This window comes from Falco peregrinus, chromosome 8 (genome assembly GCF_023634155.1).
Source record: "Falco peregrinus isolate bFalPer1 chromosome 8, bFalPer1.pri, whole genome shotgun sequence".
Taxonomy (NCBI): Eukaryota; Metazoa; Chordata; class Aves; order Falconiformes; family Falconidae; genus Falco; species Falco peregrinus.
Window position 1 is genome coordinate 64,868,497 of NC_073728.1, and position 19,705 is coordinate 64,888,201.

A 19,705-nucleotide genomic window follows, 5' to 3' on the forward strand; every position below is an offset into this window, starting at 1 on the left:
CAGCCTGAACAGTGTTGGCTGGAGAAATCCAACATTATTTGATCCAGAACCATAGAGGAACAGCATCCTCACATACTATTACTGGTTTTAACTACCCAGTAACCTTCCTGGTGGCTTCAGGGACTGATGTTTCAGTCCCGCGGTAGCGGGCCATGGGGAAAACCATTACCTACCACGGGGTTCCTGGAATAGGAGTGGTTGCCACCGGCTTGGCCTTCTGAGCTGCTTTTTCTTCTTCAGTCATTTCTTCCTCTTTTGGCTCCTCAAGCGAGAAAACAAGTTACAGGATTCAGGCAATGACAGCTAGCTAATTATTTATTATGAACTAACTTACTTGTTTTAAACAAGCAAATATATTCTGAAACAATGCTAACAAAGAGTTCGCAATTACACTTCATCCAAGCTTAAAACAGAAGCACTGGAATTTCAACAGTAACTGCTATTCAAAAATCTCAATTCAGAAAACCTCTTAAGTGTTTACTTAACTTTCGACTTCAATGCAACCTTATTTAAACACCTTCCGAGATCTGCATGAATCCTTGAGTCAAGGCCTGAATACAGGAACAAGGGTGTAGTTTCCCACAAAGAGATTTTGATTTATTCTTTAAAATTTACTTGAAAATGAGACACGTAGTACGGAACAGTCAAAAATCCACAATAACCTTTGTAGCAGAAATAAACAAAGTAGCAACTACCTCAAAAGCAAACAGGGTAGAGTGGTAATAAAAAACAGCAACTGAATTCTGGTTTTTTGCCTACTAAGCTATGTTGAAGTCCACAGAAATCAGTATAAAAGCTTTAATTTTTATTTAAACACCTTAGCACCTTCAAGAACTATGCTTTCTCGGCACGACAGAACGGCTTACAAGAAAAAAGTTAATTTTGTTTACTGCAATGTAAACACTACAGACGATTGCTAGGCCATGTGTTCCTACCAGACTAAACTGATCAGTTATAGCAGGTGGAGAATGTGTAACCTTTGTTTCAGAACTGTTCAAAATAAAGAAGTAAAGGAATAGAGAAAAAGCTATTCATTTAAAGATTTCAGACATTCAGGACAAGTTTCATTTTTCTGAACACCTTAAAATCAGCAAGAGAACATCATGTCTGCATAATTAGCCAACTTCTTTTCCGTGTTCTTAATCTCTTAACTCATAAAGTCTGTATTTTTCTTTTAAATGTCCTTTTTTCCTTATTGTAACAACAACAACAAAAAAAGACAATTACAAAAAAAAAAAAGCTATGAGTCCAAAAGGAAGGCTTTCAAAGTCACCCCAGGAATTTAAGAACTCAAATTACTAACCATATCTCCTGTCAATATGCCTGGTCTACATATACATCCACACCTGTAGGATGTAGGATTCAAAATGGCAATACTGACTATTGGTTGCAAGGTCTTTTACCTCCTTTATAAGTTCTTTTATAGGTTCTTCTTTTGGCTCTTCTTCTTCTGTCTCCATTGGTAAAGGCTCCTCCGATGGTTCTTTAATTGGCTCTTTAATCTTCTCTTCCATTTTTTCTGAATAAAGTATTATTAAGAAACTGTTATAGAGCCACAACAAATTTTTATCAGTATTTTCCAAGCACAACCACCACCAATGTATTTTTAATGACCACCTTCTGTCCTTCTTGGGCTTTACATTGTCTGCTTATGACGACATCATTACCTTCTGTACCAAGATCCACTTGGGACTGGAAAACTAAATAGCATAAGGCAGCCCATCATTCTAAAAAGCTAATTAAAGTGTACCAACAGAAGCAGCTGAAACACCAATAAACATATCAACCAACAGCACAACACCAAAGAACACTTGCAGATTTGAAATCCTGTTGACAAAAAACCATGGAAATCAGAGAAAATTGATAAAGACTCATCTTAGGATTGCTCTGCACCCATTAAAAAAAATAAGTATCATCTTTACTCAGCAAAATTGGTATTTGCCGTCTTAGATGTTTTCACCTCAGTAAAAAGACCTACTATTTAAATGCAAATTATTAGAAAAATGGGTATTAAACTAGCTAACTGTGTAAGTGTTCTGAATGTACCTAAACAAAGATTTCTTGTAAATAAAGAGTTCAGCAGCCAATAAAACGAGGCTCTCACTGGATTTGTTTTCCTAAAACAAATTTATAAACTGCATAAAAGCCACAGGATTTTTGCCCCTTGCATCTTATTTATGATACAAGACTAATTTCCCTCCAATCACCCTTGAATATAATGTGAATTCAAATAAAGAGTCACGGAATATGACCAGAATAAAACCTAGGGATGTGGACAGGGGGAGGTAATTTATTTTTACTCATATTCCACATTTGTTTATATACTTGACTTTTAAAGATCTGAAATCTAGCATTTCAATGATGTTCATCCTTTCCTTGTTTATAGTTTTTAGAACAACTGAATTTTCCCCTCACTGTCCATCTTTCTGCAACTGGGACCTTCTCAAACATGTGAGTATGTAAAGTACATACGTTCTACTGGACTGATAACACACATTTACCCAAGCATGTCAGGATTCAGAAGCAACTCTAGAACCAAATACTCTCACAATACAAAGAAACTATAACTTTCAGACTTGAGACCAACTTGAAAGGATACTTATAATTAGGATTCCAAAATATTCTTAAAGGAGATAAGGGATTAGAAATATTCCCAAATGATTAGGGATTAAAAACATGCCCATTCACATTTTCAAACGCAATCATTAATGGTCTAAGCAGCATTGCGTAGTATACAGCTGTATTAAAAGAGAAGAAAAAAAACCCCAAAAAACCAAGACTACCTTTTTCTTTCAGTTCCTGGGGTTTTTCCCATGTCGACTCCAAAGTCCTATTGTTATAATAGTAAGTCTTTCCATCTGCTGTTTTGTACTCTGTCCACTCAGAGACTGCTGTTGCTCCAGCCAATGTAGCAGGTGAAGCAGCAATAGCAACCTGAGGATGGATCATAGGTACAATGGGAGGGGCCATGCCTGGCAAGACACCTGCATAAAAAAGAAAAAAAGAAAAAAAAAAAAGAAAAAAAAAGAAAAAAGAAAGGAAGAAAGGAAAGAAAACAGTAAGTGACAATGAAGTACCCAAGAACCAATGCCTAGGGCTTTACTGACTTAGTTTACAAATAATCAACCTATATAAATAAATATAAAGATAGTTTTCAAAATTAAATTGGAAAGCAACACCCTGTTACTATATTTCCTTCCCATGTTTTATAACCAATAATGCCCATATTAGCAGGCAGATTAGATAGCTTTTTGTTTTAATTAATGTGTAATTCTGCACAAATCAAGCACAAAGCTTGTTAGTTTTCAGACATTTGCTTTAATACTTTAAAATTAAGTGCTGTATTTATTAAAAAAGTATTTTAGATCTTTATAGAAAATAATTACTTTTTAAAAAAAAAAAATCTGCTCCACTGTTTAATTATGCTGTCATTTTAAGACATATTCCTATTGCTCTTGAAAAAAAAAGACAACAGTGGCTTGAATTTGAGCCATGCAATATGGATTCTTGGCAAAGAATCTTAAGATTCTTGAGAAATCTTAAATCCTGACTTAATGGAAGTTAACATTAATTCACAGCCTTGGATAAAAACTGATGAGAATGAAGTAATTTGAGATTATGTGATGGTTTTGTTTAATACTGCAGACTGATTGGAAAAAAAAAAAAACATTTTATTGACGTCCTAAAGCAAAATGGCAAGCAAATATCCAAAGATAAGAAAGCCAGAATGGTGTATTACTCTATTATTTCTCTACTTCCCAACAAAATGGATATACTGAACATATTTTGAATGACAAGTTCTAGAAAAACCAATTTAATAGGACCAGAACTAAAACATCGTAATTTTGAGCCTTTAACACTTCTATGAAAAAGTCTATCTTATTCAAATAATGGAAAAGCACACATTATGCATTGCTGTAAAGTATTCTCAGTAAGTGACTTCTTAAATCCACAATGTGGAAAATGAAAATTTATACTAAGACGCACATACACGCACACCAACATGCGAGCACAATCATGTCACTATACATGTGGAAGTAGGAAAAACAAAAATCCACACACAAGAAACTAAGAAGTATGGGCATGAAGAGATTCACAGTTATTACAGAACTCAATGATTACAGGAAACTGTACTGAATTTTTGTATAAAAGAAGCTAACACTAACAGTTATTTGGGAAAGTTATTTCCTGGCCAAATATGATATTTGCATTTATACTGTTTTGAAAATAAAGTATATATATTCATTCAATTGGGGAAGCAAATAAATAAATAAAAGATAAACAACAACATTCACTACCATGCCAACTTACAGACAAAACGAACTAAGATGGTTTTGAAAATTACCGGTCTTGGTGGTAGCGACTGTCTTTACATACGGGCAGCTGACTATTTGCATCATTGCTACACCTGTAAAATGGATAAGCAAGCATGTTGGAAAGCTGCCATTGTATGTCAGCTACCACTGGGAGTCTGGATGCTACAGATTTCCTGCTACAATTTAGAATGCCATTTCCAGCTGGCAAAGAGAAAGCCTCCCGGCAAGAAAATGTGAATTATTTTTCCTCCAACATTTTATGCCAGATCAAATATAAAACTAATTTTAAGCTGCAGCAACATTCTGCCTACATTAAACCAGCTGTTTAGCACATTAGTGGGATGTCATTAAAAAGAAAAAAGGTGTTTCAATGAAGACTCAGGGGTTTAAGTTCATTCAAGGGGGAACTGCTCTCCTTGTAGGGCAGTAACCACTGGAAAATACTGTTGATGGCGCTGTGTTCTACTGACAGCCTCTGCTCAGCCAGATCCATCGGGGAGCAGCAACAAAGTGAAACTAATGGTCCTTGCGATTTTCAGGCTGCTGCTGCATTTAGGAAGCAGCAGTAAGAGTTGAAGGACAGATTTAAACTAGTCAGACTAGCAAGGTGTGGCGGGGCAAAAGCCAAGTTCAACCCAGAGGGAAAGCTGAGGTTATGAGGGTCACTACAGAGAGGCTGGAGGTGGAAGAAGAGGGGGTGGAGGGGGAAGAAATAAGAGCAATGAAGCTGCAAACAGAGGTACACAAAGCTGCACTAGGGCAGTGGCAGCAAACATTTTCTTTATTTTTCATTATCAAGAAAGTCATGAGCTGAAAAATGCTCTAAAAGCAGCATGACTAGCTTTCAAAAAGGTAGCATCATGCACTGTTCTGCTCTCCAGCTCATTAAGAAATTATGTAGAAATGCCGCAGAGAAGAAAGCATCTCATCCTCTTCAATTAGATGCAAAATTCAGTAGGAAATTAGATAGGGGTATGGTGAAAATGTTTCCAAAAACTTTCATTTTAAGGTGTGGAAGGAAACTGTAGAAGTTCTTTCTACATTGGTCTGGTCTGGACACTCGGGAAACTGAAATACTTCAGACACTTCCTTAAATGGTTTCAATTCATCATCTGAAGTTGGAAATCCTCTGGCACAATGTGAAATTAAACCCCTGTGTTTATAACTGAAGTAATTTCTGGTTTTATTCATGAGGGATCTAGTATGGAAAGCATATAAAAATACTGCCAATTTATTTTAAAAATATTTGTGAGAACACAGAATTGTAATGTTTTTTAATGATAATTTCAATGAAAGAATCCAAAACTAGTTTTGTAAAAAAAAAAAAGGTATGAATTGAGACACAAAAACATTGACTTGAACAGCATTGAACGAAGTGTTTGTCTAAATTTTTGGGGGTGGGAGGTTTACACTATGTACTTGAAAATTAATCCGAAAATTCGTTTTGTTAAGGAAGTTACAGCATGTCTTAAAACTGGGTCAGTATAAATAATGTCATCTGCGAGATCACTGAAATTAGAGATACTGCAGCGCAGATAAGACTTAGCAAATACCCAAGCCATTTCCTCTGTCAAGTTAATTCTCAAACACACAACCAACTTTTAACATATGAATTAAGAGAAAGCAGACTTACTTTTTAAGATCTGAGATTACAAGATACCACTAATCAACTCTTCCACTGTTCCGTCTTACTACAGTATAATACAGAGATTAACTTTGAAATCACACTTGACAATGGTATTGTTCAGCTCTCTCTCTAACTTGAAAGAAATCTGGCTGATACTATATCTAGTGCTGAAAGCCTCAAATATCTACACATTAAAACTTTGTAAGCCTTTTTTGACTTCACTTTATACTGCCATGAAGAAATTTTGACTTCTCTTTTGTTTCTTGTTACTACAAAAAATTTTAAAGTCTTCCCCTTCTTTTTTTTACAGTGTTTATAAACCACTACAACCAACTCAAGCCAGAACTGGCTGAAAGTAGTAGGCTGATTTTATTCTGTAATCAGGCAAAATGACAAGTCAGACTTGTTAGTGGAAGCACACACTTTACTGCTAGATATTCCTTCCTATGTATTATGGGTTCCACCCAAAAGGCTCATCTCACCATGGGAACAGAAGAGGCCAGATATAAGGCTTGCTAGCAGGAAAGTTCTAAAAAAAAATAATTTTCAAAAATAAGCTTAAGAAGATCGATGTTCTTGCTGTCTTTCCCTCTGTATTGCACTACTCACAAAACTTTTTGACTGAGAGCTTACAAAAAAAAACCAACCCAAGCACACACCCTAGTGTACCTGTTTTCACTGGCACTCTACTGCTTTGACCATTAACATTTACCTAACAGCTGACACTTGAGTAGAGGATTATACCCTTCAGAGGTACCTGGCAGTGTCAGAAATTGCAGCTAAGAACATTCAGCTGACCACCTTTAAGGCTTAACCCTTTCTATTGCTCTTTCAAACCTCACAAATATACAGACACCAGAATTCTCTCTCTACCCTTTACCCATATTTTTTCCAGTCTTGAATATTATGTTCAGAATAGTATCTGCTTCCTGTACTACACTGCAATTTCCTTTTCAAGCAAGTTAACAGATTAAAGTAGCTTCATCTCCTTATTTTAGAAGACTCTGCTAAAAGCATGAGGCAACTAAAAGTTGATCCTCTCTTCTAGTTAGCAGAACTAATAGTCATTTTAACTACTTTGATGGTTACAGTCTGCATCAAAACTTCGAAAGGATTACTTTTTCATCCAATTTCTTCCTATTTGATGGAAGGTAAAGGCCTCCATATGTGCTGGATCAATGCGTTAGAAGGACAGCAGGGAAGAAGACACCTCAGCTTGTACAGGAGTCAGAAACTCTTTGCTCAGAGCTGCCTCTTTGTAACTCTAAATCAGAAACTAACTTGTATCCAATACAACTGCAGTCTCAAACCTTCCTTTGCAACAGAGAATCATCAGCTCTTGGTATGTATTTATTGTTACTGCACAATGAAAAAACACTAATTACTTTTGTACTAGAACAGGAGTTCAGCCATACCCATGCGAACTGCAACATGGTATGTAAGCAAGGAGTAGCTTTAGCAACCTTTTAAGTGGAGCTATGCAGCAATTACAAACAGCAGTTGAGTCCAAAATTTTGTCAGCCTAAAATACTTCCTTAAGTAACTAAGTATTTTATAAAAACTTCAGAAAATATTATTTACCCAGGAAGCCCTGGGCTGCCATCTATTTCTTCTCAATGGCCTTTACATCTAAAGCCTACAAATACTACCCTAGCAGCCTGAATGCCTTCATTACAGTCCTCAGTTTAAACCTCAATATTTTGCATCACATTCAGCATCATACCTGATAGCTGCAAACCAAGAGAACTGGAAATACCTAACATCATTCAGGGTAAATGCATTCGAACGGTAATTTTTCCTGCTTATAAATATATTATTTTCTTATGTCTATAATCCACATCCTAACAAATATTTATGCACAAGACTAAAAAGCAAGTAGAAAAAATTTTTAGCAATACTGCAGTTTGCAAAATACAGTGCTACAATATTCTCATAGTCACAGATGGATTCTGTCTAAAAGTTCACTTTTTTTTAATAGGATTACAAGATAGACATGTGCCATGAGATTAAAAAGTGTTTACTGCAATTCTCATATTTTCCTGTTATCTAAAAGGAAAAGGTTTACATGTTTAAATGCAGCTGTTTTCTGATACATTATATCAAAGAACTAGAAGTCAAAAAATTTTATGTTCTTTGTTAATTAAAAAGTCTGTCTGCTAACCCTGAATTCTTTCAAAAATACTCTGAGTGGAGAGGATTCAGGCAAGTTCCGTACACAGTGGACACATGAGTGCAAACAAATTGACAACATGGACATGTAGCGGACAAGACAATTACAGTTTGCCAATTTACCTGGAAGTGGAATAGGCATGCCAGGAAGGGGGACACGAAATGGAGGTACCATTACTGGTGGAAAAGCAGGAATTGCTGCAGTTGGTTGAGGTACTGCATGAGGAACTGCAGGAGGCAATGTCTGTGGGACTGGCTGGGGTACAGTCTGCACAGGTGTAGCAGAAGGAGCAGAGGTTGAAACACTGACTGATGGTGTGGCAACTGAAACACCCGAACTCGGGGTCTGGTCTTGTGTGGTAGGTGCTGATAAAAAAAAACAAAGAACACCTTGTATCTTAGACACTACAATATATTTGCTGTAAACATACTGGCACTCTGTTTCCCAACAGACGTTATATAAGCAGATATGCTTAGATATAATCAGCAGGAAGACACTCTTGGACAAAAAAACCCTTTGCCTTCTCTGTAACATTAAATATTCACAAAGAAAGTCAATTTCATATGTTACTTTGTCCCATTCTTTAAGCCTAACAAGTCTCTATAGCAGTAGAAAGGGTGTATCAAAGGACAAATACAGCCCAAAATAAAATTCTACTCTGCATCCCTGTTCAGAGAAACAGAAAGGGAACATTACAGAGTTTCAAGTGGAAAAAGGCTGTTCTTACGGTAAATGAAACAGGTTCTGTTTTCTAACAATAATGCCAGCAGCACAACCATCTGTCTAAAACTACATTTACTAAGCTGTGATTCAAGAATAGAAAAATGTCAAATAAAAAAAATGTGTAAATAAGCAAGGTAAAGGAAAGTACTTGTTCAGAAGCTGCAAAAACTTTCTTGGTCTTCAGTGCCTCCCAGTGGGGAAATACACTACTAGCATTCAATTCCATAATCCTTGCAGCATGACAGAAATCAGCACTTAAGTGAAAATAGTGTTATATATTAAAGCACTAGCAAACAGAACTCGAGACACAACTGATTAAACTCATTGACCAGCCTTGCAAATTTACATTGTAAGATTTGGTGGAAAGGAGAAGGATCTGTTGTAAAAATGAGCTAATTAAAAAAACCCAAACAAACACCACACCAACTTATGACCATATTACATATGGGCATACTGTGCATTCAATATTTAGTGACTACCAGAAGCACTCCCAATAACATACCAGTATCAGTGTATCTAAATAAAGATTTTTGATCTGTTGTTAAGTGTTTCAGAAAGGGTAAAAGTTCTTACTGCTGCCTAAAATTTAGGGAAACAGAGCAGACAGTCAGCATGTAATTTGTTTTAAGACCTAAGTCAAATCAGTACCAGACAAAAATGAGACTCAGCCAGAAGTCCCAGGGGTTTTTTACAGGCCAAGTCTGAGAGTTACCAAATTGTTTTAAATGATAAAATTTTTATCACCGAGGCACAGACACCAACAGTAACAGTTCTTGAAAGCAAAGACAAAGTTTAGCAGGTAGAACAGGTAGAAGAGGAACAGATTCTCAGCATTTGATATTAGGATATTTAACTTCAGAGAAGATGCATAAAGTACTATTCCAAAAGTAGGATCAGTTCTTAAAAGGCCTGGCATTAGGCGAGAAGCTAACACTCACCTCCTACCTGATTCTTGTTACTCAGCAAAATGGTTAGAATAGACTATATTTCAACACAGCTGAACACAGTACTAGTTACCTTTCAAATTAAATAAAAGCCACAAAATGCTTTCAGCAATACAAATTATTTGCTACTCTAATGATCTGTCCTCCCTCTGGTGTTAACTGAAAGCATAATTTGAGGGTTACCTAAATCTGACTCCCTTTCATACACACATCTGAAGTTTGGGTTAAATGGTGAGTTAAGCTTGACTTGTCTCACCTGTTACAGGAAAAAGACGAAGTGATTCTAGAAGAAGCAACTACACACTACAGCTGGAGTTAGAACAGTGCAGCAATTCCTCATCTTCTGCACACTCTTTAGCCTGACTCAGCACACACATTTTTGCCAGCGCAGCTACAATGATCAAGACTGTCAAACAATAGGATTCCTGATCAGCATAAACGTTGTGCTTTCAGTAGCCCTGTGCGTAGACAGTAACTCTGACCAAACACTTCCTTAACGAGCACACCTTGCTGCCTTCATGCTAGCTGATCGTATTCATTGTTTGCTGCTGACACACTGATGTGCAAATAGGTCTACAGTGCATAACATACATCTCTATATAGATGCTCTGCACTGCAGGCACTTTATTAGCATATATATGGCAAAGTATGGTATAAATCATGCTATTTATATTATATGCAGATACTATGTTTAAACATGCATTATGTGCATGCTGCATAAATTCAGTCCCCTTTCCTCCTGAGGTTCCCTCAGTTGGAAAACCCTTAAAATCAAAGGCCCACCCACATCAATGGCAGTACTCTTCAGCCTACAATTCAAAGGTCACGAGTGAAAAATAATGGCTTCAAAGACTTCCTTTTTCCTCTTTTGTGCAACTCCAGCAAATGGGAACTTATAAGGCTTAGTCAGAATAACAACGCTAATTAATACACCAGAAGAAGCTCTATTCTGCAATCAACCAATTCTCTGCAGCCCAGGAGTAGCACTCAAAAGATTGAGCCTCTTAGAGCAATAGATGCCATTTTGGAAACAAAGAGGAAATGGCTACAGCTGTAATTGCTACTCCAGATTAACTTTTCTTAAAAAATACTTTAAAAAACCATTTAGCTTTATCTATAGTCAAAAGGAAATGGATGCATAATAGCTTTGAGATGATGTGATAACAGCAGAAGAAAAATATACAAAGACCTTTCAGATTGGGGGGAAAAAAAATTGCATGCAAGGTTCTTCTGGATTAAATACTGCACTTTAAACTCATACTCCACTTTATGCTGAAACAGCTTCCTCCTGGATACCAAGTTTTTGCTGCAGTAATACCCCAATGCAGGAGCCCCACCACTGTAAAACTTGAGAAACCCTCAGTTACTCACTGGAAATTGTCTGTGAAACTGAAGTGGCTGTGGTTGTAGTAGAGGTTGTGGAGGACTGAGTACTTGAGGACGTGGAGGGAGATGCTGCAGATGCAGGACTACTGGTGGTTGGTGTGGAGGCACCTACTGCTTGGGCCTGGGCTTGGGCCTGTGCAGCCAGCATCGGTGTCAGCTCCGACTGCTGAATAACTTTGACCCCATCTGGCTTAGTCCACGCAGACTCACGTGTGCGCGCGTTATAGAAATAGACCTACAATTTAAGAATGTCAACATCAAACAACTGCATATCTGGAGGAGGAGCATTTATAAATGGTCCGGTTCCTCCTGTTTTAAAAAATAGGAAGAGAAGAGGCAAAAGCATAGGATTTTACCACACTGCCAGACTGGGTATGACAACATACTCATAACAGCAGTAAACACCCATTACTTTATTGTTTCTAGTAACCATCTTACCTTGCCATCTGGAGTTTTGTTTTCTACCCATATCTCTTCAGCTGGGGGCATTGCTGGTGTCCCAGGGGCAGTGACAGGCGGCATTCCTGGAGGGAACATCATACCAGGAGGCGGTGGCATGCTACCCATGGGAGGAGGCATAAATGGTGGTCTCTATAAAGGCATATAATAACGATGATGATGATTATAATAATGATAATTAATTTATAACAATTGTTATAAAAATTGTTATTAAAAATATTTTTAAATAACAATTTTCTATCAGAGTTTTCCTTTATTAGAGCACCAACAGGCAGTACAACTATAGTAAGATTAACTCTGTCTTGAGAGCTTTTTTAACAACCTAATGCTACCAGCTCAGAGAATGCGCTTCCTGACAAGCCACCACCTATGGCAGAACAGCTGCAGTAAGCATTTAGCTTCTGAGATGCTAACGTAAACACAAAGCGTCAAAAAAAGTGGCACACAAGGAAGTGAGGTGAAAGAAAATTCCTCTCCTGAAAAGGAGAAAATTTCCCAGTGCAAGAAAGAATGGAAGACCCGTTCCTGAATAACTGCCACTCAGACAGGCCCAGCTGTGAATCAAATCTACTGCTAAACAGCTATACAGTGACCCTCCCAGTGAAGAAATATGAAAAAAAATTAAATTACAAGTAAGCGTCCGATTTGTTAGCATAGCAGAGCAGCAGATTTCACTACAATCCATTATACTTCTCAATTTCCCATTAACTCAAATTCTAAATAGTGCTAATTAAAAAAAATTATCAAATTAATTTTTGTTATCACATCATAAGAAATCCAGAACTGCCCTGCACATCACTGTAACCTGAAAGCCTGAATGCATGCTTTCTAATTCGAAATTCTTTTATTCTACATGTTTATCCAGTCTGCTCTGAAATTTCCTGTGCATAACAAGTACAGTGAATACTTCCCTGTAAAAAGAGTCAAGAAAACACACCAAGTTCTTTAACTTATTCTGCATACACCTACAGCTGACCTAATTATCTCCATCACTCCAGCTCTAACTGAACTTGTGATTCCAAAGATTTCCTCTTCACAAAGGCAATGCCAAGACAGCTCACTGGTAAAAGCCTTCAAGCTCCGTACTCATGACTGACAGGCCCGAGAGTGAAACGCACACATGCAGCCAGACCTGGGCTCTGCTGAAGCCAGGATGTGCACAGGAAATTCAGTGTCACAGCGACTGGGTGGCTTGGTATGACATGCCACAAACACAGACCCTGAGCTGCACCCCTGCACTGAGAACTGGAGCGCTACCCTTGGCAGTTTTCAGTGTGTGCCGTGTCCTTGGTTTCTGTCTGCTTTCGGCTTCTTTTAGAAGTTTCCCCAAGATCAGAATTTCTGATGTAAGAGTGGTATTTTAAACTGCTTTTAAAATTAATGTACCAACTCTGATTTTTGTTAAATACTATTATAAAGGAAGTCACGAGTATATGGACAGAATTCAAAACAAACAAAAAAGCCATTAAGGTAACTATAGCCTTTCTTTCCTTCCTTATTTCTTCTCCACAGCTCCTCCATCTGGCCACAAGGTGATCCTTCACTGCTCTACAACCTGTAAGAAGAATGCAGTATAGCTCACTTCTTGCCTGCTGTCTCTGCTTTCCCAAAAAAGAGGAGTTAGATGGTTCCAGGGCAGTCCTGGGAGCGAGGAGGGGATGCCAGCTGTACAGCCAGGGTAGCCAGATCGCCCTTCAGCTCCATTCCAAGCACACCCTCTCCCCTTGTTTCTACCACAGGATCTTTCAACATCCTATCTCCCCTTGCACCAGAAGCAGGGTGAGAAGCTAAAAACATTCGATGCAAAGCAGAGCACAGTGCTGATGTGGCATGAAAAATTCAGACATGCTTGGCACATGGATTCCATGTATGGCAACAAGTTGTACAAGACATGCTTGCTGCATGGCATGATAAAACAGGTATGATGTAAACAGCTGAGAGCTGAAGCCCATCCCACATATAAATAAAACACAAAAATCAAGGAGACAGCTAGGCTTGGGGCTTCAAATTAACTCAGGCTGATTCTTGAAACTACAGGAAGGAAGCAAGGTCCTGTTCTCCCCCCTCAGTCTGAGTTCTGCTGCACACCCCGACACTCTTCATTGCTTTCAAGGTAGTGCATGGGCACATGAACATTAACACCAAGAGGTAAAATGGGATCAAAAAGCACCAGAAGAAAGGTGCAGCAGGTGGAAATAGCCTTAAATAAACTTAAGCTGAGCATGAAAACATACCATAGAACAAGGCCCCTAGTACCGAATGACAGGAAGAGAAAAAGATGACATTCAGTGAGGTGAGTGGGGCTGTCCACATCCCTCAGATTTAGTTAGTCTTCAGTTCCACAGGACTGACGTTCAGCTGAGAACATTTCAATGAAGTGAACAGCCACCTCACACCTCCCTGAACAGTTCAAGTTCTAACAACACACTTTATGTTTGAGAAGATAGAGAGAAAACTGGAAAAGATGCACCAGTTTCTTTTTGAACTCTTGTGCTCAGGACGACAATGGCCCACAAAATTAGGCTAGTTTGATGAAGTCAAATTTCAGATGAAACCCAGCCTAAGTTCTTCTTCCTGCTCTCACTGCTGCTTTGCTTCCTCTCCTGCCACTCTCTCCACTTCAAAGCTGTCTACAGAGCTATACAGTGAACCAATTTGCATTAAGAGCAACATGGAAAAAAGCTCCCATAGCCCTGCTGCCAAAAAACATATGCAAGGCAGGGCCTAAAATACCACAAAATAACCCGTGTCAACACATTCTCTTTCCACCTTGCCCACGTCCCTACATTTTAAAATAAATTTCACAGTACTAAAGTTTTCACTATTCTATTACGAATAGTGGATTTAAACCATTATTTATAAGCCACATAGTACTATTCATCTCCTTCCAGGCCTGCCTGCAGTCCCACATAGTAATCACACTGCCCTAATAGCACTGTACTCCTACAATGCTATTAAAGCAACACATTTCTTATTCACAAATGTATTGTACATTTCAAACCATCTGAGTCTCTGAAAAGAAGGCAAAAGAGCTTAAACATACCTCACCATGAAATGCAGACACAAATCTACCTTACTTGAGCCCATACTACCCCTGTAGGTGCTAGGAACATTCTAAGTCTTTAGAAAAACTAAAACATGACAATAATATACGTAAAGTGAAAAGCATTCTATCTCTTCCAAGAGTAAACTTATGTTAGGGCAAGGGTCACCTGCAGCTGCTCCAGTCAAACACTGAGCCTGCTCTTAAGTTTTTTTTCCAAACGTTAAATTTTTCTTTGTCTGTGTGTTGACAACTTCTGGTACATCACTAACACCACACCCTCCTGAACATAGCACTGAAACAAAACACACCTTGACACTGATTATATGCCTGCCTCTCAATATTGCTATCTGCCCACTAACCAATCCCTCAGTGATCCATAATAATAAACCACCACAGCAGTGGCAGGTGTGGCTCATGCTGGAATCCAGATGGAATTCAGCTGCACCTTCTCTCTCAGTCTCTGTGCACATCCACCGTTACCTCACTGAGTGAATACAGGCAGAATTAAGACAACCCTAGAAGGCTGATGTGTACTTCAAGTGCCTGTTCTGAAGCATTCCGAAATCTGAGCGCAGCAGAATACTGCATTCTGCACGGCCACAGGGCACCAACACGAGGTCAGGTTTTAGCAAAGACTCTGTTGGTAAGCGCATCCTAACCATGTAATTGATTAATTTAGCCTCAAGGAGCTAAACAGGAGTGCATTTACATGCCACAGGGATGCATTAGTCTTATAATACCACACAAGCCTTCTGTTTTTGTTGTGCCCTGCTACTTTTTTCATTCATTTTAACGTTTTGTCTCATTTCCACATGTGAAATTAAACAAACTAAATCCCTAAATCCCAACTCCACAAACCAAGAGGATGCCCCATCCTTTACCTGTAAATGTGGAGGTCCCATTGGGGGAGGAATCCCTCCTGGAGGTGGCATTGGAGGCATGTTTGGATCAAATGGAGGACGTCCAAAAGGGGGGCGAGGTGGCGGAGGAGGACCTCGCATCATACCAAAAGGTGGAGGTGGTCGCATGAGAGGTGGTGGGCCTCTCATGACTGCGTTTGGTGGGGGAGCTGGGCCACGAAATCTCAGTGCTTGCTGCTGAGCCATTCTGTGGATAAGGCCAGAAGGAAACAAAGGTTATTTTCATTTGCTGCTTAGCTGCAGGAAAATCAATTCTTAAAATAAACAAGGAAAAATCAGAAGGGTGCAGAAAAAAATGCCAAGTTTGAATAAAGTTAAGCGTGCAACTACTTCAATAGTTTCTTCTCCTTCACAATTCAAGTTTACTAGTCCTCAACTTTGAATTTTCACTCATGGAAACGAATAACCTAGAGCTGGGATCAGGGCAGGCAGGCACTGCAGAAGTGCATCCAGATCTACCAAAGCTCTTTCAAAATGACCTGCAACTCCCAACTCCTGACTGCACATACACCCTAGCCTTCTCAGTAACGGCTGTCAATCGTGCTTTAATTATTCTGTACCACAAGTGTCTGTCAGGGCTACCTACAGCAGGATGTGAACTCTGGCCGTCGTGCTAAACCCGCTGTGCCACCCAACCCTCTACTCGGGGAGCCCTGGAAACATATATATAGAAAAAAACGTTCACCTTTGGAACCAACAAACGCTCTTCTGCTGCTCTCAGGAAAACAATTTTGCCCACCATTTAGTGCCAGTGCAATACCAATGTTGGCATGATGACTCAAAATTGAAAAAAACAAAGGTTATGAGAAGGTGAACGGCGACACACCCGCAGCTCAACACCCGGGCGGCGGGGCAGCCCCGCTCCTGCTAACCTGCCCTGCATTAGGCGCGGGGGCTCTGGGGCAGGCGCTGCCCGCCGGCCGCGGGCAAGGCGGACTCCACCGGGCACCCCCGCCGCCGCCCCCCGGCGGCCTGGCCCCAGGCCCGAGTGCAGAGCTCTGCCAGGTGGTCCTGGCCCGGCGGGGAAAGCCCAGCCGCCCCCCGCGGGGCCCGGCCCGGCGCCGGCCGCACGCGGGGAGAGAAAATGGAGGCGGCGAGACCGGCTCCCGCCGGGCCGCCCGCCCCGGCCCGGCCCCGCCCACCGGCCGCGCCCAGGCCCGGGCCCCCAGCCCGCTCCCCCCGCCGCCGCCGCCGGCCGCGCGCCGGGCGCAGGCCGGGCCCGCGGGCGGCACCACCGGAAGGCCGCGGCGGGCGCAGGCCGGGCCAGGCCGCGGCCCACCCGCCAGAGTGCGCCCCCACACCCGCCGCCGCGCGGTACCTGAGCTCGCTGCCGTACCGCTCCGCCGCCGCCTCCCCCTCACCACCGCCGGCCCCCGCGCCACCGCCGCCGCCCCGCTCCGCCATCGCCGCCTCGCAGCGCCGCCGAGCCTAGCCGCTGCCGCCCCGGCCAGGCCCCGCCGCGTCCCATTGGCTGCCCCCCACGCCCGTCAGCGCGCGCGGGGGCGTGTGCGCCCTGCGATTGGTTGCCACGCCCGCCGACTTTGAATGGGGGACGCCAGGCGCGCCGGGATTGGCTGCGCGCGGGTGTCCCGCTTCGCTGGCGGCGCGGGTCACGTGAGGCGTGACCCGGGGAGAGGACCGGAACTGGCCTCACGCAAGGCGGAACAGGCCGTGGGGAAAGAAGGGACGGGATCTACATCCAATCAGCAGGCGGAACCCCGAGCACCAATCACATCCCGCAGGCGGCTGCGCGCTGCCAACCAGAACAGCCGGATCGGAAGAGTCCCGCCCCGCCCCACATGGGCGGAGTTCGGGCAGCAGCCAATGGCGGGGCGCGAGGGTGGGGCAACCCTCGGGGACACAGTTACCGAGCGGCAGCCAATGAGCCGGCACGGAGCGGGTAGGCGGCGGCCAATGGGGAGCTGGCGCGAGCTCTGTCCCAGCGTCCCGCGGGCGGCGGGGTGTGCAATCGGCCTGGCGCGGCGGCCGGTCAGCGGCCAGGTCTCGGTTTCAGCCCGCCTCCCCCTCCCCCTTGTCCTGCCCCCGCTTCAGCTGCGGCCCCAGCTCCGGCCTAGGTCCTGCCCCTGTCGTGGCCCTGCTCCGGCCTCAGATGCGGCCCAGGCCTTGGCCTTGCGGCTGGCGGGGCCCGGCGGGACGGGGGCGCCTGCCCGGCCGGCAGAACCGCGGAACAGAGGCGGTGTGACAGCTGCCCGCCCAGCGCCTGTCCCCGCAGCCCAGTGGTGCGGTCAGGGCCTGATGGTGCCTGGCTCTGCCCAGCCTGCTCCCCGCTGGCGGCGGTGCCGACGCCCCGCGCCAGAGGTGTCATCCATGCGGGCGAGCGGCTGGGCCACAAGGTGTTTGGGGAGCCACACGGGCTGGGCCCTGGCAGAGCGTGGCCCCTCTCACCTGCTGCCAGCACCTCAGGGGAGCTGGAGGGCTGCCCCCATGGCTGCATCGGTTTTAGAAAGGAATAAAAAGGAACAGAGAGTGTGCACCAGGTGCTGGAGGCAGAAGTGGCTCAGAACATGCTGTGGCAGCGGGAGAAGGCAGCATGAGGCAGCTGGTGGCCTGATGCAGGCTACAGGGCCCCACACCCGCCTCCCCAGAGGCCAGAGGGGTGCTGAAGGCAGCTGTGTGCCTGCTCCCTGCACCAAGGGGACATCTCCTGTGCTGGAGGCTTCAGGGCTGGCCCCAGCTGGGACAGAGATGCAGAGTGTGGGTGGCTGTTGCTGCCTCCCTCTGCCCCCATTAGCACCACCTTGATAACGGGACACTGCAGCTGCATCCTGCTCTGCCTCACGATCCCCGAGTCCCTAATTGAGATAACTGCTGGCAAAAATCCTAATGTAGACACGGCTGCACTGGCAGAAGCTCCTTGAAGATGCAATTTTGCCAGTAAAGCCTTGTTTTGATTGGGGTAGCTCATTTCTCCTGCTGTAGTTTGATTTACCGTAATGGCACATGGTTGCATTTGTAGTAAAAAAACCTGCCAGTGTGCCGGGCATGCGTGGAGCTGCTGCTGGGGCTCCCTGGCCAGGGCAGGCAGCCAAGTCTGCAGAAAGCTGCTAGATCTTGCCCAAGCCCTGCCCAGGCCCCAGAGTTCCCCTGGGAAACCAGCAGCTCTGCGGTGTGCTGCAGGGGCTTGGCTGGGGCAGTGAGACCCTTGTGTGGGAGCTGCTGGCCTGGGCCATCTCCTCCCTGAAGCCAGTGGAAGGGGCTTGGGTGCAGGCTGTGGCAAACAAAGCCACCGGTAGACATTGGGGTGACATGGCTCATGAGGGTGGAGGGCTGGGATGGAGCCGAGAGGCGTGAAGTTCGTGGCTAGTCCCTGCTGCTGCACTGCCCCAAGGTGCCCCGTGGACTTGGAAATGAGGGCTCATGCTGTGCTGTGTTTACTGTGGGGCTCAAGGAGACATGAGCAGATCCCTGCTGCCCTGGGGAGATGGCGAGCCCCATCAGGGTGGGAGAGGACCCCTGGGGAGGTGCCAGCAGGGGGTCCAGGTCTGCAGCCGTTGCTGGCAGGCAGCATCAATGGGTTCCCCTGAGACATGGCCCTTGGGACACGTTACAGGTGGGTAACAAGCTGAGGACCCATTATATCCAAGTAACATACGTGAGAAGTTGTGCAGTCAGTGAAGGAAATGCACTTCCAGTTCAGACACCCAGTCCTGTGTTTCTTTTATGGCTCCTGTAATTGAAACACTTGACACACACGGGAAAATAGGTATTGCTGTGAAACACTTGCCAGCCCTGACTCATCAGGTGAGGGCTGAGAAAACTAAATTTACAGATAAAGCCTGCAATAGCCTGCTGCAGGAACTGGGAGCTCAGCTGTGGCGCTGATGTTGCATTTGAGCTGTAATGAGACATAAAATATTCTGTTGGAAGGCCTCATGCAGCTGAGTTACACGTTACAAAAGAAAAAGCCCTGAACAACAGGGAAGCAGATCTTTCCCCCCACAAGGCTGCATTTTGTGTGCCAAGGGACATTGCCACCTCTCCCGGCTGCGGGGAGGATGCCAGAAGCCCCCACTGAGCTATTTGGTCTTTCCATCTCTAACTGCTTTGATTTTGTGATCCCCCTTTTCCCATTCCTCTCTTTGTGTCAAAAAAG

General features: G+C 43.3%; 1 protein-coding gene across 8 annotated transcripts in view; it reads right to left on the minus strand.

Annotated features, from left to right (window-relative positions):
- TCERG1 (transcription elongation regulator 1) overlaps nt 1-17,066 on the minus strand; it is a 34,865-nt gene extending 17,799 nt beyond the window's left edge. Inside the window, exons 1-10 of one of the 8 annotated variants that reach the window (XM_055811832.1) lie at nt 16,910-17,023; nt 16,277-16,368; nt 15,553-15,778; nt 11,605-11,757; nt 11,152-11,401; nt 8,236-8,478; nt 4,346-4,408; nt 2,784-2,984; nt 1,404-1,519; nt 174-262 (exon numbers count right to left, since the gene is read on the minus strand). In XM_055811832.1, the coding sequence (XP_055667807.1) occupies nt 174-262; nt 1,404-1,519; nt 2,784-2,984; nt 4,346-4,408; nt 8,236-8,478; nt 11,152-11,401; nt 11,605-11,757; nt 15,553-15,777 (1,340 nt within the window). In that variant the 5' untranslated portion in view covers nt 15,778; nt 16,277-16,368; nt 16,910-17,023. Of the gene's footprint in view, nt 1-173; nt 263-1,403; nt 1,520-2,783; nt 2,985-4,345; nt 4,409-8,235; nt 8,479-11,151; nt 11,402-11,604; nt 11,758-15,552; nt 15,779-16,276; nt 16,369-16,909 lie in introns of all 8 variants that reach the window. The other 7 variants (XM_055811830.1, XM_055811829.1, XM_055811833.1 and 4 more) reach the window with 7 other exon arrangements.
- Nucleotides 17,067-19,705: the final 2,639 nt, after the last annotated feature.